Source organism: Ictidomys tridecemlineatus, chromosome 10 (genome assembly GCF_052094955.1).
Source record: "Ictidomys tridecemlineatus isolate mIctTri1 chromosome 10, mIctTri1.hap1, whole genome shotgun sequence".
NCBI lineage: Eukaryota > Metazoa > Chordata > Mammalia > Rodentia > Sciuridae > Ictidomys > Ictidomys tridecemlineatus.
The window spans coordinates 71,041,653-71,068,362 of record NC_135486.1 but is presented as its reverse complement, the minus strand read 5'-3'; the positions used below and the strand labels follow the sequence as shown (position 1 = coordinate 71,068,362).

The following is a 26,710-nucleotide window of genomic DNA, read 5'->3' as shown; positions in this document are numbered from 1 at the left end:
GTAAGGACCGGCTATGTACTGTGAACCTGGCATATTACCTGTAAAGTGCCTGGCACATAAAAAACTAGGAGGATAAATATAATGCTTGCTTATATGCTCCTGGGGACTCAGAAGCAGAGACAGAGCTCTTACCTGTGTGAGATAGAAGACGTGTGTGTGGGGAACTGTGAACAGAGCATTGACTGCGCCGCGGAAGGTATAGATCTGTTGGTGTGGGTCCCCTACAAAGATCTTCCCACACGGCTGAGATAGAACTATATTCATGATAGCTGAAACCGATAAAGCGAACAGTGAGAAATCTCAAGGAGTCAAACATACATAGCAAAAAGAAACTGTATGTAAGAAAGAAAGGCATAAAAATGCTTTCACAAAACTAAGCCAGCCAACAATGGACAACAAAGTTGTCTTTTCCTACAGAACAGGCATTCAATCAAAAAAATAATTCTGTAAGGAAAAAAGAATATTTCCTGGTCTTTGGGATGCAGATTACTTTTAGTCCTAAGTGAACTATGGAGTCTAAGAAATATGAGGGAAATATAAAATGAGATAAATTGTCCTCACTCTTTAATAGTATAATACCCCAAAATTACCTAAAAATCATGCTCATAATACTGTCTATTCTCTGGTAGCCACTTTAGAAATATACAAAACAAGGGGCTGGGGCTGGGGCTCAGCGGTAGAGCGCTCATCTAGCACGTGCAAGGCCCTAGGTTTGATCCTCAGCGCCACTTAAAAAAATAAATAAAAACAATATTGTGTCCAATTACAACTATAAAAAATATAAACATATAAAAAAAGAAATATACAACACTAAACAAATTTCAATCTAAATTTCCCATCTTTTCCTACTTAGCATAAGTTTAAGTCCCTATCATATCATCTGATGCCCTACTCAGTTAACATTCTAAAAACAATTTCAGCAAAACATAGGGAGAAAGATAAACCTGCTCTGGGTAAGGGAAACAGACAACTGTTGAAATCCTAAGTCAAATAAAAGGGATTTATGAATGACTAGTATTTGTTCCTCTTCTTTATAACAAATAAGAATAATCAACTTATTCCACATGTATGTCCTCTTACATAATCATGATGCTGTTTCTATGTATTTGAGACTACTGATGTCCTGAATAGTTTATCACCTGGGGTACAGTCCTGGGCCTCATCCACAAAGATGGCGTCAAAAGAGGCAAGCAAAGGCTTGCTCAGCTGCCAGAGTTTCAAATAGCCTGAAAGAAGGGAGCAAGAGTTATAACCCACAAGGGAAGCAGTTGTATTTATAAGAGACCAATGTCTGGAAATTTGCCTACCATCATGAGTCATTTGGTAAGCTTCTTCTTTGCATTCTCCTAGCTTCCGCATGTTGTCCCAGAGTCGGCTTGCTTCAAGGACACCATTCTAGAAAGCATGTGATACAGTAAAAAAAATTTAAGGGTCCAGAAAAGACTACAATCATATTTTCACTTCCACATACACAAGTGGAGCAGAGGCATCATCACAAAACAAAGAGGGCATGCACCTTCCTAAACTCCTAGGATCCCACAGTAATGTTTGAACTTCAGGAAGGGTCTAGAGGACAGAAATAAGTGTAAGTTAAAGCCATCCAGGCACGGCAGAGAAAAGATTAGAGATCGCAACAGCTGACATAACAAAATAGTCCAAATGTTTTTATAAATTTATGACTGATACTTAATTCAAAAAAGAATGCAAAGGCCAGGCACAGTGGTCCACACCTATAAGCCCAGCATGAGGCCAGCCTCAGCAATTTAGACCCTCAAAATAAAAAATAAAAAGGGCAAGGGATGCAGCTTAGTGATAAAGTGCCCTGACTCAATCCCCAGTACCAAAAAATTAATAAATTTTTTTTAAATGACAAACAACTGAAAAGACTTCATAGTGACATAGAAGATACAGATTTTTCCACTAGTAAATCAATATATAAGGTCAGATTCTGGGTCCATAACATCTCACAACAAGCTCTTATAAACTGTGGGAGGTCACACAATTCCTGTTCTCATCTGTTAAAAGGGAGGACTACTACAAGGATTAAGTGAGATATCTAATACCATACAATTCACACGTGTCAGGAAAGGCCCACAGTCTCACCTGCTTATCTTCAACTTCCTATTAGCAGTTCTAAAGAAGTGAAAAAACAGAAACCATAACAGATTGCTAATGTTTAAGACATTTAGATACTTACCAGCTTCTCACTCTGTTCAACCATGACTCTCTGTCCTTGGCTGTTCTTACACCAAATAGGCACATGATCAATCGTCAGCTCTTCATCAGCAGAAGCAAAGAAGTTTTCTAAAGTCTTACACACTAGCTTGGCCCTTATGAATCCACCTTTCCCTTCAGCAAGGACGGAATTAACCATAAAAGGTGTTAACTTAAAGAGATTCAACTTCTTCTTCAGCTGGTACCTGTAATGCACATCCCAAATGAATAGCAATTGGCTTTATTGCAACTGTGCTACTGAGTGTCTCCCTGTCTCCCCCATTCTTTCCAGAGACACCACAAAGTCTCTCCAGATATTATATACAGATGAGACAGAATGTTTAAAAGCTATAGGAGTTCTGCAAGATCCATGTCTGATTTGACAGGGCTTATACCAGGCTTTTAGGAACTCACATACCACAACCTAGAAGAGGATCAACTCACAGAGATACCACCATCACAAGGTGTGGTCCATAGTCTAAGTGACTCCCAAAGGGACTCAAAGCTTCTTGAAACCATGTCCATGAAACCTCAGGTGTGTGCACCTTAGCTGAGCCTTCTCCCCACCCACCTTTCAAGGAAAGCCTAAAACTGATCAGGATATAGGAATTTTAAACAAGACATTTTGACTTCCTATGCCTTAGTTTCAGAAAAATGAGAATGCACCCTCAGTAAGGTACTGCTTTGTGTAAATTATTTTACAGGATAAAAGTACATATCAGTAGAGCTATCTATTTCCTCTCTGCAAACAAAGATAATAGTATTACATTTTCTTAATGTTATGGGACAAATTCATATGTGATCAATAATCATCATGCGAAAAGGGCAAAAGAACTGACAATGACCATCCCTGGCAATGCTCACTTCCGCCCAACGTGTCCATAGGCCATGGAATGAAAGGTTTTACAGATGACATTGCTGGGAAAAACGAGCTCAGCCTGCTTTGCGATGCTCTTGTTGAACGTTACATACAGAAACCTGCTCTCAGACCACTTCTCAGCGTACTTGACCAGGGTAGAGGTCTTCCCAGTGCCTGTGGAAGCCAAGAGGAGAGGATGTGACCCTCTGACCAGGGAAAACATGCCAAAGGATGCCCATAAGGTCTTGTTCAGACTTATCCCACCTCAGGCTTGAGACCAAGACAAGGACAAAAGATAAAATGATAAAAGTGGTGCCACAAAGAGAGCAGCAAATTTTAAGTCAGATTAAGGTGGGCTGGGATTTTGTCTCCAGCAGACCTCGATTGAGCTTCAGTTTGCTCCTTAGCAATATGTGGGGACACCGAACTGTGACGTTTATAAGAGCAAAATTAATCATCAACTACCCAGCAGCAGGAACTCAGTAAAAGGTAGCTATGGCCAACCTAACTGCCATTTAAACCTCTAAAGAAGAATATGTAAATGAGACTCAAGGATTCTTTTGATCATTCTGAACTCTCTTGTCTATTTCACCTCTCCATCATTCTTTCAATTATTCAGTTATTTCATGTACCTTTAATTTAATTACTATTTATTGAGTTATTTCTATGTTCAGCTGCATGCCAAGCAATATGAGATATAAAAAAACATATGCTACAATCTGGTTGGGAATAACATACCAATAAAAGGTGAAATAAGTGACAAAAAAATCAGAGTATATTGATAACACAGTATATTGAAAAATAATATGGGTTGGAAACAACAAAAAAACTCACCTGTCAAAGAACAAAAATGGTACTTCTTACTCTACTTAACAGGACTGTTCTGAAGATTGATGAAGTCATGTGGAATACTGATAAACACACCTGAGTTGGCTATTGTTACCATACAATATTCAGGGACCACGTAATTAAAAGAAGATTAGTTAGAGTTCAGCAAATGTATATTTAGAGCTCAAACTCTTGAAGAAGGCTTAATCAAGAAGATACAGATAGTGCAAGTTAACACAGCATGGCAAAGAAGAACGAAAAAAGTGGAGTGAGGAGCAAGGGAGAAAGAGGAGAAAAAGCAGGGAAGGGAGAGAAAAGGGAAGAAGACATATCTTTCTCCAAAGAGAAGATTCTCTAAAGCTTTGCATTCTGGCTCTATCATTGACTTTCTTATTTGACCTGGAGCAAATATGAGCTTTAATTACTTTAACCATAAAGTAAGAATAACTAACCAACCTTATAGAATGTTGCTAGGACAAGAAATCTGCAGGCACACTAAAGGCATTTAATAAATTGTTGTCAGCAGAATAGTCAGGAAGAATAGTAGAAGGGAGGGATTACAGGTAGAGAAAAGAGCACAAAGTTTCAAACAAAAGACTAACCAAGTACCTGAGAGACTGTAAGGAGATCAGCTGAGCTGATCTGAAGGACCACAGTGACAACATATTTAGGAAAGCAGCTAAAAACACATGGAGGGAGAGCCCTTTAGATATTACCCTACAAAATTAGGGAGTTACTGAAACCCTTTGAGCAGATTAACATGTCCTGCCTCTGCCAGAAGCAAACGGTGACTATACATGTGCAATAATAAATGACTGGCTCAATCAATCGCAGTGATAGACCCCCAAAACGAATTCCTATGTGCTACCTGTCCAAATAGGAATTCCAGTATGAATGTTCCCTGGAGTAATAGGAGAAAACAAGGAGTCCTTGGACAACTACTTTTGAGATTATTTGATCAAGGTAATTTCATAAAAGATAAAGGTACAGGGCTGGGGATGTGGCTGAGTGGTAGGGGGCTTCCCTAGAATGAGGCCCTGGGTCCCTTCCTCGGCACCACCAAAAAAAAAAAAATAATAATAATCATGGTACAGGTGCTCTGGCAGGTAATGATAAAGAGATGTAGTGGTAACAGGCAGGAAACAATAACATCGTGAACCTGATGCACTATTCCAGAAATTAAGGTGAGCTCCTTACCTGCAAATGCCATAATTTTTACCACCTGTAGAGGCTCCATCTTATGATTCAGAATCAGTTGTTGTTCATGTGTAAGCTGGATGGTCTTCTTTCTATAATCATTAAAGAACAGAAATCAGACAACCATAGACAAACTGCATAAATGAAAGTTGACTCAGAACTCCTCTTAGAGGGATAAAAATACTCTAAAACTAGATTGTGAGGCTGGTTAAACAACTCAGTGAATCTTCAAAATCACTGAATTACACTCTGACAGAGGCAGAAATTTACCTGATGTAAATTATGCCTCAATAAATCTGTTAAAGCAAAACACCTTTCCTTATGTGTGTATAAGAATCACAAATAGAAAAAAAAACCACACACAAACATTCATAATATCTCTACATACCCTGGCCACACAGATGGTTCCTCTTGAACTTTAGTGGCACAGGAATTCTCCTGAAGATACAGGCAATAGAAAATGTTGTAATGAATCCTAATGGGGAACAAAATTAGATTTAGAGACTTTCAAATTTAAATCATAACTTGTATCTTATTTTTTCTCAGATGTATTTAAACTCCTTATCATTTCTAAAAAGAAAATACCTATTACCATTTGAAACAAAGATGGAAAGAAAATAATTTAGATCATCTCTACAGCTGACAAACATACTCTCAGGGAAACACAGTTCTAAAAAAGGTGCGTTGCTTCTATGTTGAGGGAGACCAAGACATGCCCTTTAGACAACAAGAGCACTAGCTGTGACCTTAAGAGACAATTAAAGAAGCAGTAAGAACCAGGGGACATAAGAATAAACCCTACTTCCAGCAATTAGAGTTCCTTCCTCATAATACAACCTTGTTGATAAACCTAGTGTCCTCATCTTTCTAAACAGTTCCATTGCTCCCCATGTCTTGTAAAGTAATGCTGGTTTAGAAGCGTTTAAGCTTCTAAAGGAAAGGTGCTATTGTGGCTCATGTGATTACAAACACAAGAAATCAAAAAAGCCTCAAAGTCACCACGATGATAACAGAGGTCAAACTAAGTCTACCATAAGCTACTCCAAATCTACACATGTACACACCCAAACCCCCTGCATCACCAATTCCCACAACCAAGCATGCTGTGCTGACCCAGAGTGAGAGGAGCCGGTGTCCAGGCATCAACTCTTTTTAATGCAACAGATACTTTTAGGAACACATTATTTCAGAAAAGCAGGAAGACATACATGAATGAAACAAAAATCAGCTATCAAACTACTACAGATTAAACTGTGTCCCTCTGAAATTTGTAATTGAAACTCAAACCCCAAATGTGACTGTTTGGTGTAAAGAAGCAATTAGGGTTAATGAGGTTATATGGTCGGGGCCCTCATCCAAAAGGATTATTGTCTTTATCAGAGGAGACTTCACCAGGCTCTATCTCCTTGCATGTAGGGACAGAGAGAGGAAGCTACTGTCTGCAAGCCAGAAAGCTGGTTCCTCACCAGGAATGGAATATACCACCACCTTATTCTTAGACTTCCAGCCAAGAACATAAAACAAAAGTCTGTTGATTAAGTCATCTATTCTGTGGTACTTCATTATGGCAGCCTGAGCTAAGACGTATCTCCTGCTCCTTGTCTATATCTATGTAAATAAGCAGATGATGCATATGTCCAGACTTGCATATAAGAACATTATTCATCATTTGTCCACCTGAGTCCTATTATAAAGTTTCTTGCCCCTTGCCTTGATGCCATGTAGTGGGCCACAACAGAAACCAGTTAACAAAATGAAACTCAAATCAGAAAAACAGCAAACACCTGGACATTTCTGGCAAATAATGTTCCCTCCTTATACATGACCAAGGATGACTGGTTCACCTGATATAGCCAGTCACATTTCTTTGGGGGCTAATTGCAGGGTTCATTATCTTTCCCCAGAGAAGAGCAATTTTCCGTGAGCTCTCCTGCTTCTTTTGGATCAGCTGCATTATTGAGCCGCCTGGCTTCACCATAGAGGACAGGCCAACCCACTCTGGGTTTCATTCTAACTGTGGCCGACAAGATCTTCCCTTGCCTGCTCCCCAACCATCTCTCATTATCTTACATGAGTCTCTCTCTTATTTCCTGCACTTTGCCACACTAGACTTTTTTCTTCCTTATATGTTGCAAATTCATTTCTGTCCTTTGGGCCCTTAAATGATCTATTCCTTTCTTAAAGGCTCTCGATACAAACTTCAAAATGACGGCTTCTCCTTGACATTCAGATGTTACTCCTCAGAGAAATATAAAACAATATAAAACAGGGTGGCCCACCTCCCTGTCATGTTGCTCTGTTCTATCTTCCTAACACTACTTATCACTAAAATGCTCCTTCCCACATTTACTTATGTATTTATCTTCCATCACTAGAACAAGAATTTTATATTTTTCAATGAATTGCTAGTGCCTGCATGACTATCTGATAGGTGGCAAGTACTCAGTATCTGCTGGATACACACATCCCTCTGAACCCTGACCTGTGCACACTTCAGCACTCTGCTAAGAGAAACCATAGAAGTCACTCTGAATTAGTAATCCATACACTAGTACCTTGCTTACACTAAGTGGTAAAGTGTATAATACTTTTCCACAATTTGTGACATCCAGCCCAAGAGTGAGAAATGGAAAACACAGTCAGGTGTGAACAAAGACAGCCTTTGTTAATGAGTGGACTTCACCTAAAGCTTCAATACCCATGAACATAAAATCTGCCTCAGTGATATTCTACAGTAACGTAACTGAAGCTAACCAGTTTTAATGATTGCTGGATACGTGTTGGTGAGTGGCAGGATGGGGGCTATTACCAAGTCTGAGACCTTCTCACTTATCACAGTGTCTCGTCCCTTCCAGGGCATTACCTATTGCTGATGTTAATCCCCTTCTCCCTCATGGCGTAGAGGAGTACAGCTATGCAGTATAAGGTCTCGGTGACATCTGGCATGGTCACTGTAGAGCTAGGTCTCCTGAGGCAAAAGAGCAGCTGCTGGATGTCATTCACACTGCTGGAGAGGAGCACCATGGCTGCCACCAAAGCCCAGACATTAACACCCTGCAAGGCAAGGTGCAAAAGATAGGAGGAGAGGCCCAGGCACAGGCCACAATCAGGAAGAACCACACCAGAGAACTAGTGAGGAAAGCCAAGACTAGGGTTCACGTGCTACCTACTCCATCAGAACTGAGCCCATATTTCTCAACTCACCTATGGGAAACAAGAGAACTTTTTTCCTGCCCTGAATTCTGTCTTTTCCTTGCTTTTGGATTTGAGATCTTAGTTTTCTTTAATTAAATAACATTTATAAAGTATCTAAAAGAATCTTGCATAGAGATGACACTCTAAAAACACAAGTTCCCTCTCAACTCCCCATCTCTCCTCTCCAGGTAAGTGTAAGTCCTCAGGTACACAAGTACTCGGCAGAATCAAAACAGATAACTGGCTAACAAGTTCCTACCTGTACTGAAGAAAAGTTAGAAATACAAACGAAGACTGCAGTCTTTAGGGAGGACATCAAGACTGACAACTTCCTAGTGTTGTGATGTTAATTTACTTCTGTTATTAAATAGTCAATAATGGACACATCTTTATCATTCCGACATTACCAAACATCTCCTTGTTAAAGAATGCATTCCAAGAAACAGAAGTCCTATCTTCCTCTCACTACAACCATCCTGGGAAAGAAAATGTGCTGCACCACCATCTGCAATCATTTTACTCAGGAAAGAAAGGGGATGCAGATGCCAGGACTTCTAGTCCTATGTGGCTAACAGAATGCTGGAAAAGGTGCAGGTACCTTCCAAGACAAAGCATGAGAACCCCTGATCTGGGTGAGGAGCAATCAGACTGAGATTCAGGAGCAATCAGACTAAGATTCAGAAGTTCCAGCTTCTCCCTACCTCACTGTGTTGGTAGCAAAATTTCTTTGGCCTTTCAAATAACCAAAGCTGACAATGGAATGGGCTGTTTTGTAAAGAAATTCTATTACGGAGAGTGTTCAGAGGTTAGATGACCCTCTTTTAGGAATATTTCACAGAGAATTCCTCAACAGACTGGGAAATTAAACTAAATGTTTCTGCAAAATCCCTTCCAAATTCAAGAATCTACAATTTTACGGCCTCTTTTTTCTCTAAGGTGACCAATGACAAGATTAATGCTTCTAAGCATTCAGGGATACATAAAAGTTTTGAAAATGAACATAATCTTCAGCTGAACCTGATCACTAATGTACTTTCTTCCAGTGGAAAAAAGATGCCACCATCCCCCCCTGTCCCCCAGATCCTCTTAACACACCCCAGCAGCCATGAAGAGATCAGGCAGGTACTGACGCACGCACGCCTCTGCCTCAGGAAGAAGGGGATGGTCCCTCAGACTCCACAGCACCCTCTCAGGGTCTACGCTTGGGGAGCACTTAGTGGTGGCTGTGTATCTGTAAAACATTCAGAGAAGAGTCCACAAGATAGATGATCATAAGCAACGATGTGTGAGGAAGGACTTGGAAAACCATTTCCCTCACAGGAAGAAGGAAGCTCACCGTATGAGGTTCAGCACACACAGGTCTGACTCCTTCTCTATGCCACAGTTCAGCAAGATGCCATCCACCTTGCCAACAGCTTGCTCTTCATTCATCAGGTATCGATGATATAGCTTTTTCCAAGGAATGAACTATGTAGTTAAAATACAAAAACAAAAATAACATGCAGGCAATGATTAGTACAAAGTAGATTACATAAACCCACACAGACAATCCTCTACCAGTTGAAAAGCAGTTATAGGTCACAAATCATAAGCTGAACAGATCACGTAGAAATATTATACAAAGTTTGGTTAGAAATTAGGACTGGGTCTTGTTTCTAACACTAACTAGTTATAGTTTAGGAAAACCTAGTGCTTCAGTTTCTATATCTGGAACATCAAGTCACTAATAGAGTTTCAATGAGGATAAGATAATATGACAACTATTGCTATATTAATATCAGACAAAGCAGATTTTTAAGTCAAAAACTGTCACATGAGACTTTAAAGGATGTTATATAATGAAAAAAAGGTCAATTTACCAAGAAGATACAATTATAGATATGTATCAAACACCAGAGCTCTTAAACAAATGAAGCAAATACTGATAAAACTGAAGGAAGAAATAACACCCAATTTCAAAGGATGAAACCCGTCAGAGGATGAATAAGGAAATAGCACTGAAACAACACTACAGACTCATAAATCTAACAGATATATTCAGGATGCTCCACTCAACAACAGCAGAATATATACTGTTCTCAACATGAACATTTTCCAGGACAGATCACAAAACTAGTGTTGAAAAGTTTTAAATGGGACTGGGGTTTTGGTTCAGTGGTGGAGCACTCGCCTCACACATCCAAGGCCCTGGGTTCGATCCTCAGCACCACATAAAAATAAAATAAAATAAAGTTTAAAACAATGAATTATGAAGTGTTCTCTTAAAAAGAAAATGGGCTGGGATTGTGGCTCAGCAGTAGAGCACTTGCCTAGCACAGGTGGGACCTGGGTTCAATCCTTAGCACCACATAAAAATAAAGGCATTGTGTTGTGTCCATCTACACCTAGGAAATAAATATTAAAAAAAAAAAAGAGTTTTAAAAAAAGTGGTTTTTTAAAAATATTTATTTTTTAGTTGGACACAATACCTTTATTTCACTCATTTATTTTTCTGTGGTGCTGAGGATCAAAACCAGGGTCTCTCACGTGCGAGGGCTCTACTGATGATCCACATCTCCAGCCCCCCCAAAAAAGTTTTAAATGATGAAATTATACAAGATATCTTTCTCTGGCTGGGGATGTGGCTCAAGCGGTAGCGCACTCGCCTGGCATGCGTGCGGCCAGGGTTCGATCCTCAGCACCACATACAAACAAAGATGTTGTGTCTGCCGAAAACTAAAAAATAAATATTAAAAATTCTCATTCTCTCTCTCTCTCTCTCTCTCTCTCTCTCTCTTTAAAAAAAATAAAATAAAAAAATAAAAAAGATATCTTTCTCAACAATGAGATAAAACTAAAAATTAACTTATCTGGAAAATATATAAATACACAGAATTTAAATAACACATGCTTAAAACAACCAAAGGGTCAAAGAATAAATCACAAAGAAAATTAGAAAATACCTGAGGCAAATGAAAATGAAAACACAACACAGAGGTATGCAGTGAAAGCACTGCTGATAGGAAAGTTTTTAGCTATAATTACACTAAAAAAAAAAAAAGAGGAAAGATCTGAAACGAACACTGTACGTATACCTCAAGGCACTAGTAAAAGAAGAAGCCCAAAGTTAGCCAAAGAAAGGAAATTTAAAAGATCAGAGGAGGTGTGGCATGATGGCAAAGGACCTGCCTAGCAGGTACAAGGCCCTAGATTTGATCCCCAGCACTTGGGGGAAGGGGAGAGATGTGTAAAAAACATTAGAACAGAAATAAATGTAGAAGAACAAAACAAAACAAAATTAACAAAACACAAAGTGCTGGGTTTTTTTAGGCAAGAAAAATTAAAATTGGGAGCTAGAGATATAGCTCAGTTGGCAGAATACTTGCCTCGAATGCACAAGGCCCTGGGTTCATTCCTAGCACCACACACACCAAAAAAAAAAAGAAAAAGAAAAAGAAAATTTTAATAAGCCTTTAACTAGACTAAAAGACCATTCAAATAACTAAATTACGAGATAAAATAAGGGACATTAAAACTGATGCTACACAAAAGGATTATAAAAGAGTACTATGAACAATGATATACCAATAAATTGAGTAACAGAAGAAAATAAATTCCTAGAAACACAACCTATCAAGACTAATTCATAAAGAAATAGAAAAACTGAAGAGATCAATGAGTAAAATGGATTAGTAATTTAAAAACTTTCAAAGAAGAAAAGCCTGTGACCAGATGGCTTTGCTGGAGGATTCTACCAAACATTTAAAGAATAATCGATGCTAATGTTCCTCATATTCTTCCCAAAAACTGAAGTGAGGGAACATTTTCAAACTCATTCTATGAGGCAAGCATTACCATGATATTAAAGCCAGACAGAGACACTAAAAGAACAGAGCCTGAGAACTATGACAGATTGTTGAAAACAAATACATCATGTAATTGTTAATAATGATAAAAACAGCCTTATCTACCATTTCAATAGGTAAATACAAACTGGGACACTGTCCCAAGAATCTTCTCAAGCAGAATGAAAAAACAAAACAAAACAAAACAAACTCTCCCTTATTCCCACCTTCAACTTCTGAGTTCACACCAAAGTGCTCAACTAGTGGACAGAAATACAATGACACAAACAGAATTCACATATGAAAGCAGGAAGATATTTCTCTCAAGAAACTAGGAACTAGGATCATGAGCAAAGAATGAAGCTGGAATGATGCTGAAATTTCCTCCAAAATCTTTTGTTTAGAAGAAAAATTTTTTCTATCTTAATATATTATGCACTCCATCCCTAAATGTTTAAACAACAGTATGTTGAAGGGAGATTTAATCTCTGTATCTCTGATTTGTCCCCTATAGGTGTTTAGGGGATAGATAAGCGGGCAAAACATTCTCTAGTCCTCAGGTTTACCTAAGAACCCAAACCTGTACTAGAAAGGAGGATAATGAACATAGGACAGAGAGCCAAAGCAATAATATGACCAACTGTAGCATCAAGAAATCTTTTCTAAGAGTAGAAATTCCCACTATCAATCTCAACAGGTACTCAGGGTGATTCCAATGCAATACTCAATGATCACCTGTTCTCTCTATAAATGGTGGAACATAATGGAGAATGTAGAAATGAATAAGACAATCAGCTTTCAACAAATGGGATAACCAACTTAAATCATCAGCTTCTAACAGTGAGAAAATAAGCTTAAGTAGAGAAGAAGGCTGTCTAAAACTGTAATACAGTATGTGATAAATTATGTTAACAGAAGTATAAATTGCTATAGTAACACAAAGAGGAAACAATGATTAACCTCAACAGGATGAAATGAGAAAGAATGGTGAATACAGAGTTAAGCCTTGAACAGACATGACGGACCCTTCAAGTGGGGTGGGGAGATTAGAGCACACTGTGGTGGGCCAGGAACATGCAGTTTACAATCGAGACAGAACAGAGAGATGAGCTGAGATGAACAAAATAAGGAGACTAGATTGACAGAGGGGACAAGCCTGGAAGGCCTGAACCTAGAAAGTCCCAAGCTTTCAATTTTGTGAATATTTCATCAAATTTGACACAGGTGCATTAAAATGGGACAGAGATCATAACCTAGAGATTGTATTAGTATTATTATTTTAGTATATATTATGCAATTATAATTAATTATAATTTAATTTTTATTTATTTAATGTGTGTATGTGTATATGTGTTACTGGGGATTTACCCCACAGGCTCTTTACTACTGAGCTACATACCTAGCCCTTTTAAAATTTACAGACAGGGTCTCACTAGGTTGCTGAGGCTGGCCTCAAGCTTGTAATCCTCTTGCCTCAGTCTCCCAAGGTGCTAGGATTTTAAGTGTGCACCACCGTGCCCAGCTTATTTAAAAATTTTTTTTTTTTAACATGCTCCACATCTGGAATGATGGGACAAAAATAGATTAAATGCCCTTTGGAATATGGACATTATTCTGAAAGGAAATGAAAAACCACCATTTCTGAAGAGATCATTAAATAAAGCTAATATACAAGCTTTTAAAGGGACTTTCACTCAACTGAGCACTTTACTTACCAGTGGGTCACAGATTATCTCCTTCCAAAGGTGGCACACCAAGCTCAGATTACAATAGAGGTCTTCCACAGGGAGGAAGGCAAAGATGTGCCTCAGGACTTCACTAGGCAGACTACAGATGTGGCTTGGCACTTCTTGGCAGGGCAAAGTCCCAAGCAGCCCATAATATGAGTCAGGAATGGGGTCAGGACCAATGTCCTCAATGTCTTGGCCAGTTTCTCCCAACTCTGCAAAGCGCTGTGACAAACAGTCCTCTGTCTCTTGCCTGGCCTCCCTAGGCCTTGTGCATAATGACGACAAATGTCGTGGGGTTTTCTTAGCAACTCCATCCCTGTGGCTGGTCCCTGTGGCATTATTACTCTCTTCCTCAAAGGACCAAGAGCGCTTTCTGGGGGGCAGAGCAGACCCCGACGAACCCAATCTCTCTTCTCCATCACCTTCCTGAAGCAGGGTACCACTGCTCTCTGCAGCAAAGAGCATGTCACCCTCCAAGTCCTGACAGTTGTCCTGGCCAACAGAACTGCTTTTGGCCATGTCATTGGTGCGCCGCTGCTGATCAGCTAGGAAGAACTCAGGGTTGTATCTCTGACATCCTTGACCTGTAGAGAAAATGCAAACAGAATGGACAAAAATGATCCATGACTGTTGACCTGCAGTTGATCCAAACAAGACAACCTAACTGAACAACAATGTTCAATTATTGATGTAGACAGAGGAAAGAGACAAGGATATGTTTATGGGTCAGGAATGTATATAAATAGTTAATTCAAAGGAGTACCAAACACATATTTGGAAATAGATGGAGACCACTCTTCTAGTGGTGTGATGGCCAACTTTATAGCTTACAATATACACAAGCAACAAGTCATAACGCTGCACAAAGACACCTGAATGGATAGAAAGGAAACGACTGCTCCCATTCACACATCTGCTCACATGAGGCATGTCCTGGCTTTCTCCTACAACAACAAGTCTACTTTTATGTGAGTAAAAAGGAATATGCTTTAGGTTATCAAGTTTGGAAAGTCCTACTCTTCTCATCTGATGGAGTTAAAGCCCTTTTTATTTCCTCTGTGAAGCTGATACATTATTTTTTAAAAAAAGAAATCAGAATTATTATCATATAATTAGAGTGGTATTTAATCTCTTCTATACTTTATTTAAACACCATTTACTAACTACTCATAATTCTGAGACAAATATAAAGTGACAGTCCATGATTTCACAGACATTTCAGGCATGTAATGAAGCCTACATAGTGATTTCCCATATCCTCATGCTATTTTCAGACTCCAAAAAAATTATTTCTAAAAGCCAATGAAGTAAGCACCTTATAAATATACAACTAAATACACAACTATATACATTCCTTTCTAAATGGCTATGGCCAAAGTCCTTACTTCGGAAAGTAAGAGAATAAACTGAAAGAAGGCTTGACCTTTAATTAAATTTATGGAAATGAAATTAATATTTCCTCTACATTAGGGGAAAAAACAATTATAACTGCCTCTGATAGATATCTTGAATTTTAAAGACAATAAGGCCTGGTTAAATCCTGCTATTTGCTAATTGTCAGATTCAGTCACACTAATAGTTAAGATCCTACTACATGCTTAGTGCCATATTCCAAATGCTACAGAACTCACAACATAGATGAGAAGTTCACTTGTACACACAAAACAAACTAAATATCAGACAATATGTAGTTTAAAATTGGTTACAGTAGTTCCCAAAACTGACACATATTATAATATTTAAAGATGACTAGATTATATTTAAATTGGATTCTGAAATTAGACATACCAAAGGGAACTAAGGCAATCTAGATTATACTAACAGGTATGAACAAAAGCAGGAATTCATTTGGTACAGGGAAGGGTAACAAGAGAACCAAACTCCCAGAAGTGGAATTTCTGCATGTTTATAATTAATACCAAAATGAGGAGACAGAAGAGTTATTATCCTGATTTGATCATTACACACTATATATATACATTAAATTATGATATGTATCCTACAAATGAGTACAATATGTCAATGACAACAAATATGTCAATTTTAAAAATTATTAGGTAATGAAAGCAAAAATTTGATTCCATTGTATTAACAAGAAAACATATTAAGTCTTAAGAATGGCTGTAACATTATAGAAAATAATAATGGGATATTTATTAGTTATCAACAATTCATTATCACATATTCCACTTGATTTGAAAAAAATCTGAAGGAGAAAGGTTACTGCAATGGTCCAAATACTAGATGACAGGGCACACTGTGCCATGAAAGCACTGAATGAGGAAATATAATAACACAGTGGACCTAGTGACAGTTTGGACAAAGATGATTAATACTCAAGTAATTACAAATGTTTCTGGACTGGCAAACTGGTGATATTGGTTCATGTCTTTTATCAGGGTATAACTACACAAATTAAGAGGTTCCCTGGGGTTTTTAATCAACATTATAAGAAGATAGAATTTTCACAGAAAATTCAAAAATAATGAAACAATTGTCAAACTATTACAACAGGACTACAAAATCACAGCAGCAATATTTATAACTTCTTTTATACTAGAAGCTATCCAAAGGCCATACAGACTACAGATTCTGAAAAGTAAGATATTTTCTTGAAGACATACCCCTACTCCCTCTTTTTGTTCTGGGTCTAGGATAGAGACCATGATTCGGATCTCTGTTTGTCCATCTCTGACTGAAGGGCTGGGTCACAGTCAAATGACTCTGAGCCAAATGTTGGCAGTCGATGGCTGTAAGATGCTTCCGCTTAAACCGTCTCACTGTATTATACCAACAGGCAAAAGAAATGGGATATTCATTAGTTATCACCAATTCTACAAGGCAGTCAGCAAATTATACTCAATTTTTTAGGAACATAGTGACTAATGAGTGATTTTTTAAAAACTATTATTTTAGTTGCAGGTGGACACAATATCTTTATTTATTTATATGTGGAGCTGAGGATTGAACCCAGGGCCTAACACTTTCTAGGCAAACACTCTACCACTGAGCCCCAGCCCCAGCCTATGATGAGTGATTTTATTGATTACCCAATCAGCCCTTCTGTCTTCCCCATATGCCCACCATCTTTTAGTCATTTCACAATGTCTTAGGATTTCTTCTTAAAATTTAAGAATTTCTAATGACATTATAAGATTCTAAAATGAGTTTTTTTTTTTTAGTATTTGTTACTTAAACTTCCTAGAGAACTTTATCATGAGATATTTATTCAAAATGAAGTTGCCACTAAGGAATAAGTGATATATGGCAGCTTTTCCTTGCCTCTGTCTAGGCCACATATGTTCCTACATTAACCACAAATAAATTTAAGAGTTAACTATAGCTTTTAAAAAAATAATAAGAACTTTTATAATTTAATCTTTGTCCACTGTTTTTTTCAATTGTGGTTAGAAAAACATATATATAAACTTAAAAGAGTTGGCTATGATATTTTTAAAAACAAATTTACCATCCCATACACACACACACACACACACACACACACACACACACACACACACACACACACCAGTATCTATAAGTCTCAGAAGCAAGCAAACATAATAAAACTACTGTAAACTACTCAAGAGAATGACCATAATGCAGAGAGCTCTCAGGCCCAAGAGCATCTCAGTACGGAGAATAGACTTAGGACAAGAGAAAGGCCCCAAGAGAAAGAGAATAGAATCCACTTTTCAGGACCTTCAGAGGAGGAAAGTTCCTATTTTCTCTCAGCAATATATCACAGCATCAACTGAGCCTAAAATTCTGTTTCAATAGCACCAAAATAAAGGGGCTGGAGGTATAGCATAGTGTTATAATGCTTTGGTATATGTGTGAGGCCATGGGTTTTATCCCCAACAACAACAAAAAAAAGTACAAAAATATTTAGTGTTATATTACTCATTTTCTGTTAGGCAATGCTTTTTCATATTTAGCCAAGATTCTTCATGCTTCTCTGTTCTGCAGGTAAGATCTAAATACCCCCTCCTTCCTCATAGCATTAAAATTATAAGTAGAGGGCTGGGGATGTGGCTCAAGCGGTAGCACGCTCGCCTGGCATGCGTGCGGCCCGGGTTCGATCCTCAGCACCACATACCAACAAAGATGTTGTGTCCGCCGAGAACTAAAAAATAAATATTAAAAATTCAAAAAAAAAAATTATAAGTAGAATAGTTTTTTGTTGTTGTTTTAAGATAAGTACAGAGGCTGGTGTGGTAAAGCAGCTGAAGAGTCTGAGGCAGGAGGATCGCAAGTTCAAAGACAGCCTCAGCAAAAGCCAGGCTCTAAGCAACTCAGTGAGACCCTGTGTCTAAATGAAATACAAAATAGGATTGGGGATGTGGCTCAGGGTTCAAGTGCCCCTGAGTTCAATCCTCAGTACCAAAAAAAAAAAAAAAATAGTAGTACAAATATATAGAATTAAAGTTACCTTTTGTAGGAGATGATCAAGAGGATAAAAGCAGTTCCTTACCAGTACCTTATTTTCACAAGTCCTAAAATAAACTGAATCTCACTAGCCATTTCCTTTATACTTTAAAACATATAAAATCAAAACACTACTAAGTATAACTAGTACAGTTAATATTTTTTAATCAATATTCCTTCCCAGTAACCAGCCTCTTCAGAAAATCACCCTTAAAATTTCCACTAATTCGGGCCGGAGTTGTGGCTCAGCGGTAGAGCACTCACCTAGCACATGTGAGGCCCTGGGTTCGATCCTCAGCACCACATATAAATAAAATAAAGGTATTGTGTCTGACTACAACTAAGAAATATTTTTTTTAAAATTCAGTAATTCTTTTAAGGTATAAGTTTTTTTAAAAACTTCATGAATTGCAAGACTTCTCAAAAATAAATTATACACACAAAAATAGTTATGTGAGCCACTCTAAAAGGATGCTGAATACCACAGAACCACTGAATTTAGAACGTGCAGTACTACCACTGTTAAGCTATGGCAACATCAGTTACAAAATGCTCACTCTGATGAGAGCAGCACTGATTAGCATAGATGATGGCCCTAACAGAAGAACTGGGTTTGAGTCCAGCTGACCACTTGCTTGCTATATGACTTCAGGTCACTTTGCTTCTCTCTTAGAGACTTAGGATTAAATGAGAAAATATACCCAAAATTGTTTGTCAAATATAAAACCCTATGAAAATATATCTATCTGCTTCCTCTATTTAACAAGGCCTATCTGATTAACTTTCTTAAAACATGGAAATATCTTTAAAATATTAAGATGACTCCATCTAATGGGACGACAGGAAGTACAGCAACAGCTAGCCCAATTACAACCAATTCTGTGTTGGAAGTAGCTTTACAAAATAGCACGTAATATCTCAATTACTCATTATTAACAGAAAATCAAATATCTTCATTGCTTTAATGAATTTGTAAAATTTTTTGTTGTTTTTCAACAATTTCTCTAAACAAGTCTTATTCACCCACATAAAAGCAAAAAAAAAAAAAAAAGGAAAGTTTTCTATATAGAAAAGGATATGTTTGAACTTTTCTACATTGTGAGAAAAAACAAAGCCTGATCCCTTTTAAAAATAAGACTTCAATTTTACCACCTCTGTTTAAACCTTTCATATCAAAAATAAAACCCAATTATTATTTTGTCTGAAAGAGGCTCTATGGTAAGAATGGAAAAGAAATAAGGAAAAGCTGTGAGGTGCCTTCCAATGTAGAACTATCTGGGCCCTAGATGAGATGCTCCAACTTGGCTCTCCCAGAGGAGCAGCTGCAGGCTTCCATGCATCAAACCCCTTATTCCTAGCTATCAAAATGATCTCTAGTCTCTTCAATATTTCCAGATGCTTCAGAGCTGACAAGCATAGTCTACAATTAGAATTGGAGATATTAGAGAACTGTTACAAACAGACAGAAGATATCTCATGAAAACAGAAGAACATCTATTGCCAAACTGGCCTAGAGAGGAAAAGCTTTCACAGATAAAACCATCAAAATAGGGGGCCAGTCATAGGCCTGCTTAGTGGGGGTAATACAAGTCAGGTAAAAAGGGTTCTGAAAATCAATAAAGAGACAGATAACCAATAACAACATTAGGTTTAATTAAGAATTCTGATGCGTGTTCAAATCCATGATATACTTCTAAATATGACTTTTAGAAATATTTATTTAGAGGCTGGAGTTGTGGCTCAGTGCTAGAGCACTTGCCCGGCATATGTGGGGCACAGCATGTGTGAAGCACTGGGTTTGATTCTCAGCATCACAAACAAATAAAATAAAGGTTCATCAACAACAACAACAAAAAAAAAAACTCTAAAAAAAGATATACTGTTGTTATACAAAAGAGAGGCTGAAAATATAGATTTGTACAGATTTGTATGCTTATGCATACAGGATGAACCTTGGAACCTTTTCAGTAAAGTATGGAAGAATGGCCTCATACCATCTTTCTCTAGCCAACTAAACAACAAAGGGGCCCTAGTAAGAAAAACAGGCATGTACACTAATCATCAAACTGACATGTCTCAATCATGTGCTTTAGAGTCAAAAATACAGTTAGTATGCTCCAAGATAAGAACTAGTCTGCCTTTTTCACTGCCATACCATCAGCACACAGCAGTGCCAGACACACAGTACACGCTATGGATTGAATGTTTAGGTCCCCATAAACTCATGTTAAAATCCTAACTCCCAACCTGATAATATTAAGAGTTGGGACCCTACGAGAGGTGTTTAGGTCTTAAGTCCTCATGAATTGAACTGGTGTGCTTATAAAACAAACTCCACAGAGCTCCCTTGCCCCTTCACCCATGTGAGAACAAAGTGAAAAGATACCACCCAAAAACCAAGAAGTGAGCTCTCATAAGATACCAAATCTGCAAGTGCTTTGTTCTTGGATTTCCCTGTTTCCAGTATTGTGAGAATACACTTATTTTGTTTATAAGCTACCCAGTTTATAATAGAAATTTTACTATAGCAGTCTGAATGGACTAAGAACACATGCTTAATAAATAATGAGAGCTGGTGTTGTGACTCAGTGGTAGAGCACACTTGCCTCACACATGTGAGGCATGTGGTTCTATCCTCACCACCACATAAAATTAAATAAACAAACAAAGGTATTGTGTCCATCTACAACTAAAAATATTTTTAAATAATAAAAATAAATAAATAATGAGTGAAAGATGGCCCAGAAGGATAGGGTAAAAGGAGTCAAGACTTTTAACATGGAATTTGGCAAGGGCAGACCCACTGGGAGACCTCCTTAAAGGTACACCAGATAGATAAGAGAACATCCAAGGTGTTCATTCCTAAAAGAAACTGGGGGGAAAATAGGTATATTTTTGTGAGGTCTATGCAGGTATATATTTTTATTTATGTATTACTTCATAAAATACATTTGAATTCAAAATGCTTATTGAGAAGGTTACATGTTTGCAGAAATATAATAAAAGCACAAGAATAAGAGAGCTAATGGGAACTTTAGAACAAAGTGTTTTGTTTCCAGAGAGTTCTGATACATTCTTCTGTACTTCTGATATGAAGCCTCTATAGAAGGAGCTAAGATTAACAACTGGAGGAGGAGGGCACCTCAGCTGGGAGACATGGCTTCTGTGTACTAACAAATTGCCTCTATTATCCACTGGAAATGGTGCTACCTGAGTCATGGCTTGCAGGCATGTAGAGCTGGCACTTTCATCAGATTTACATATGAAAAACAGAAGAACTAAACTGCATCTCAGGTCCCTTGGAGATAAGTGCTGTCATACACTGAAGTGAGAGGTATGAGCCCTGAATCTATCTGTTCTGAAGTTAAGTCATTTAATACCTCCTCAAAGCCTCAACCCAGAGGCCAGGTAGTCTGTTAGAAGACCATCTCCTGCAGGCAGGTACATGTATTACTAAAATTTATGAAAATGGGGAGTATAATAACCTATCACACTGAATCCAAAAAACCCTATTATAATATGTGAGTACTGTGACACCCACAGTGAGGGTAACAAAACCTATCTCTATATCTGTGTCAAAACCTAGCAAGGAAACTCTTAGAATTACATGACTACCATACCAATCTGAACGTCTCCTAAAAGGTACATGAGTCATATTTTGATAGCATTAGTGTTCTTGCTAAATTATTTTTTAAAACCTACACTAAAATTTCAATCATTCTTTTATTTTTATTAATATGCCTTTTTAAAAAGCATTTCAAATACAACTTTATCAAAATAAAAATTGCTCAAATGCCGACTCTTCCATATAATTTTCTTCCCTGAGTCACACAAACCTAATTTTATTCCTCCCTCCTAGACAGTGAATGTACTTAACACCTCTTTTACAGGGTGTTGTTAGAAGCTGTTTGTGACTCTAAGAAGTGAAGTTAAAGAATGCTACATGATAAATGTACACAGATAAAGGGAAAACATGTCTAAACTAGGTTTCCTATGCATGGAAAGGGCTAGAATTGCTCATGAGGCTTTCCAAACCATGTGAGACCCCCCCACAAAATACTCAAATTATTTCTTTCCATACCAAAGGATCCCTGTATCCTTACCAAACTTAAATTAATGTTATATCCTTTAGGTGTTAGGACCAGAAAAAGGAAAAAAAAAAAAAACTGACAATGTATGAAAACCATTTTGTCAAATAACTTTGCCCAGACAAGTGAGGTGGCCACGCCTATAATCAGGTGAAGACAGTAGGATCAAAAGTTCAAGGCCAGCCTGGGCAAATTAGGGAAGCCCAAGCAATTTAAGGAGACCCTGTCTCAAAATAAAAAGTAAAAAAGACTGAGGGTGTAGTTCAATGGCAAGTGCCCCAGTACCAAACAAAAACAAAACAAAACCAATTCTGCCCAGGCCTGAGTAAGCCCATTCCCATATTGCTTTTTATGGGACGGCCCTCTTAGAGTGACTTCTCTGACCCCTACTCTAGGGTCCCTCTTTCTAATAACTGATATTCCTCTACTAATACCCTTAGCTTTCAGCTCCAGCTCAGTGGACCTCTGTCTTCCTGGTCATTGCTGACTTTAAGGCAGTCATTACCTGCGGTTTGGCTCTTTTCCAAATGTCAAACTCTTAACTCGGATGACAATCTATTTCATCCTAGCCTGCTCCACCCTGTATCATTCCCTAGGCATCCCTGATGGAGCAGATCAGGCTCTCCGCAGTCTTCCTTGAACTATACTCATTACTCACACTCTACTACTTGCACTAAAAGTAAGGATCACATTCACTATCACTTATCCCTCAAAGGGCTTAGCACAGCACTGCAGATAATGTTTAAATACTTGTTGAACAAAAAACATGTTGTTTAATTACTCCGTTATGCTTTCTTTTGTCTGGTTTCATTATTTTAAACTTCTTTATTGAAAAACAACCTACAAAACAAGTATAGAAAGTGAAACTGAGTATTCTGGGTTTTGGGCAGTCTTCTGTTCCTCTTCTTCCTTAGCACAAACTATCCACACTTTCCAGTTCTGTGTACAATTGGAGGCATCTTAAGACTGAGTGCTAGCCAATGCAGTATGAATAAAAGCGGTGTGTGCCTTTTTTAAGACCTGTCCTCCGTACTATGCCAGTTAACTTAACTGGGCAGCTGATTCCTCAGGCTACCCTTACATGTTCAAGATGGAAATGCCTCTAACAGCCTGAGACCTTAGATTACTGCTTTAAAAAAATCTCCTCTCCACCAAAACATCTACACACACACACACAAAAAAAAAAAAAAAAAAAAAACCACAACTTCCAACAATCCCCATCATCTGGAACCTTCTTAGATTATTATGGAATTGAGAAATAAACTTCTATCGTGAGATCATTTCATGTTTGGATATATTTATTATTGCAGCAATGCTTAACCTAACCATTACAGGATCATAATTTCCTTTCTTTCCCTATCTTTACTCATTAGAATTCATAACAAAAACTCCTCTTGAACTTATAGGTTACAAACCTAAAAGGACAAGATGAAAATAGTAACTACCCAGAATTCCCAGAGGGACTGATTATCATTAAATAACTACTCGAACTATGTGGGGGGGGGGCGGGGGGAGAATCAAGTTAACTTCTACAATGTCCCTTACTGGAAAAATTGCTCATAATTCCATACCTAATTTTGCTAATTAGTGATAATTTAAAGTAACCTAACCTTATCTGGCTAGTTTCTCCACATGCTTCTCACTTTCCTTCTGATGGACAGGTGTGCAAAGATGAGTAAATCAATACCTGGCCTGGTATCTCCTATGGAGATAAAAGAGGTGCCCTGCGACATAGTCCATTATTATAATAGTAAGATTCTGGGCTTGACAGGTCTGAGTGCAGCCTGTGAAACCATAACCCAACTTAAACACAAATAAATGTGTGTTATCCTTATCTCCAGCACTGTAATTAAAATACTCACCAGCACTTGGCAGTAATAAAACCTCCCTGTCCTTCTGAGACATTTGTAAAAATTCTTGTCATAAGAATTTAATTTGTACCTTATACAAATTATAAATTTAACATATGTTCATTGCATTGTTGGTATTATTATTATATTAATAGCAATTACTTATCTAGGGACATATTTAATATGTCTTCCACTCATAGGCTAAGAGCTCTATGTTATAACGTAAACAGCAAAAACTTACTCATCACCAGTGCCCAATACATAAACTGTTTCATAAATAACTGCTGTTTAAATGCACAACTACAAAACTATAGGGCTTCCTTCTAACGTTGAGTTTGTCTTCCCTGACTTTTGAATCTTAAATGATCTTAATAACTGAGTGCTTTATAGCTACTGCAGATTATTCCTATATTCTTTTTTTAATATTTTATTTTTTAGTCATAGATGGACACAATATCTTTATTTTATTTTTATGTGGTGGTGAAGATCAAACCCAGAGCCTTGCATGTGCTAGGCGAGCGCTCTAACTCTGAGCCACAACCCTAGTCCCCCTATACTCTTATTTTATCTCCATAGCAATTCCATGATTGTGCCACAGTTATACTGGGGCTGAGAGAAGATTATCAGCAAGAACTTAAGTCTTGTGGCTCTACAGGCATAGTGTGCTTCCTACTGTAATGTTCACCCTTCTGTGTCCAGAAAGCTTTAAAACAGCTTCAAAACACTCATATTTAACTCCTATATCACTCTTTTAATCACTGAAATGTCCCAAAGAAATTTAATAACAAATAGATATGCAGAAAACACTATGCAAGAAAAATATCACTTCTACTGTACACTCAAATGGAAAAGCTTCAAAATATCTCCCCCTTAGTTCTAAAAGAAACAAACACAGAGAACACACAGCCCTAGCTCCACTGTCTGATACAATCATTCTTGACACAAAGCCAGGTCCCTTCCAGCCACTACATCCTGCTTCTTTTTACACTCAAAGGCCCAAGTCAGTAGGCTCACTCTTCCCTGAATCATCTCATACTCTGAAATACTTCCTGCTCCCTTGAAATATGATGGGTTGGGCTGTTCTCTCTCTACATTCCTCACAAGGAACAGAATGACAAAAGAAAGGAAAAACAAGAAGACCTCTATTTACGGTCTAAAATATATCTTTATATGTTTGAAAGTCCTTTTCTACTATCAATTTATTCCACAACTACTTTTACATATGTACTACGTCCCAGTTTCATTATAAACTCCATGAAGACTTTCCTTATGGTATCCTTGATGTTAAATGTTATTTCAGACATTAAATATATAAAAATGAATAAGTCAGACCATAAGGCAACTACAAAAACACAAATTACTAAACATAAAGCAATATGTTACATAAACAAGTGCTATTATAGTAAACAGAGTGAGAAAAGATGAGAAAGGTTTTACAAAGAGTTGAGCCTTAGGCTGAAGAAACAATATGTGCAGGCTAGGGATGTAGCTCAGCCGCACATGCACAAGGCCCTGGGTTCAATCCCCAGCACCACCAAAAAAAAAAAGGTGCAAGAACACAGAGGCAAAGTAAAGCACTATTGTGACCAAAAAGGTGGGTTCTGTCAGAACAAGAGGTTCACTAATGGGGAAAAATGGGAAATAAGACCAGAAAATGCATCTGAAGCTAGACTATGAAGGTCTATTAACACCCTGCTAAAGAAACTGGCCTTTGTCATAGAGGCAATTCGGGGTGTCATCTATTTTAAAGCAGGATCATTACATAATCAATTTTAGACAGACATGAAGACTGTCAGGAAAACTAGTCAGAAAGTCACTCTACCAACCAATGTGAGAGTTGGCAAAGCCTAAGAGCAACAGAAATTGAGCTGAAGACAGATGAATATCAACAAGGATTTTTTTGACAAGATGAAGAGAACATTAAGAAAAATGATTCATTAACCATATTAAAGAGTAAAAGGAGAAATAGGTTTATGTTTTGTTTTTTTCCTGTAGTGAAGGGAGATCTAAAGCTCCAGCTTTGCAAATAATTTGTTTTATTTTAAAGTATCTGTGGGCTGGGTGCAGTGGCACAAGCCTATTATCCCAGTGGCTTGGGAGGTTGAGGCAGGAGAATGGCAAGTTCAAAGACAGCCTCAAACAACTTAGCAAGACCCTAAGCAACTCAGCCTTGTCTCTAAATTAAATACAAAAAAAGGGCTGGGATACTGCTCAGAGGTTAAGTGTCCCTGGGTTCAATTCCTGGTACATTAAAAAAAAAAAAGTATCTGCAGAATACAGGTTAAGCTCCAAAAGATACTCTGACTGAGACTGGTCCTCAAAAGCATCTGAACAGTCAATGAAGATAAAAGACTTGTGGTATTATGATAGCTAATTTTCTAGGAGTTAGGTAACTTCACAGCCAGAAGAGCAAAGACAGAATTCATATTCAGTTCCCAAAAAAAGAATCAGCCTAGAAAGGATAGAGAGAAATGGTAAGCAGAAAAAAAAGATAATG

The 26,710-nt window shown here is 37.8% G+C and overlaps 1 protein-coding gene across 4 annotated transcripts in view; it reads right to left on the bottom strand.

Annotated features, from left to right (window-relative positions):
- Window positions 1-26,710, bottom strand: part of Fbh1 (F-box DNA helicase 1) — a 54,666-nt gene that overhangs the window by 25,662 nt on the left and 2,294 nt on the right. For 3 of the 4 annotated variants that reach the window (XM_078023168.1, XM_078023169.1, XM_078023170.1), the window contains 12 exons: window positions 16,472-16,627; window positions 13,833-14,431; window positions 9,630-9,760; window positions 9,389-9,524; window positions 7,962-8,152; window positions 5,487-5,573; window positions 5,099-5,190; window positions 3,079-3,247; window positions 2,198-2,420; window positions 1,308-1,395; window positions 1,140-1,226; window positions 133-269 (listed from right to left, as the gene is read on the bottom strand). In XM_078023168.1, coding sequence (XP_077879294.1) covers window positions 133-269; window positions 1,140-1,226; window positions 1,308-1,395; window positions 2,198-2,420; window positions 3,079-3,247; window positions 5,099-5,190; window positions 5,487-5,573; window positions 7,962-8,152; window positions 9,389-9,524; window positions 9,630-9,760; window positions 13,833-14,431; window positions 16,472-16,627 — 2,096 coding nt within the window. The remainder of the gene's footprint in view (window positions 1-132; window positions 270-1,139; window positions 1,227-1,307; window positions 1,396-2,197; window positions 2,421-3,078; window positions 3,248-5,098; window positions 5,191-5,486; window positions 5,574-7,961; window positions 8,153-9,388; window positions 9,525-9,629; window positions 9,761-13,832; window positions 14,432-16,471; window positions 16,628-26,710) is intronic. The other variant, XM_078023171.1, reaches the window with a different exon arrangement.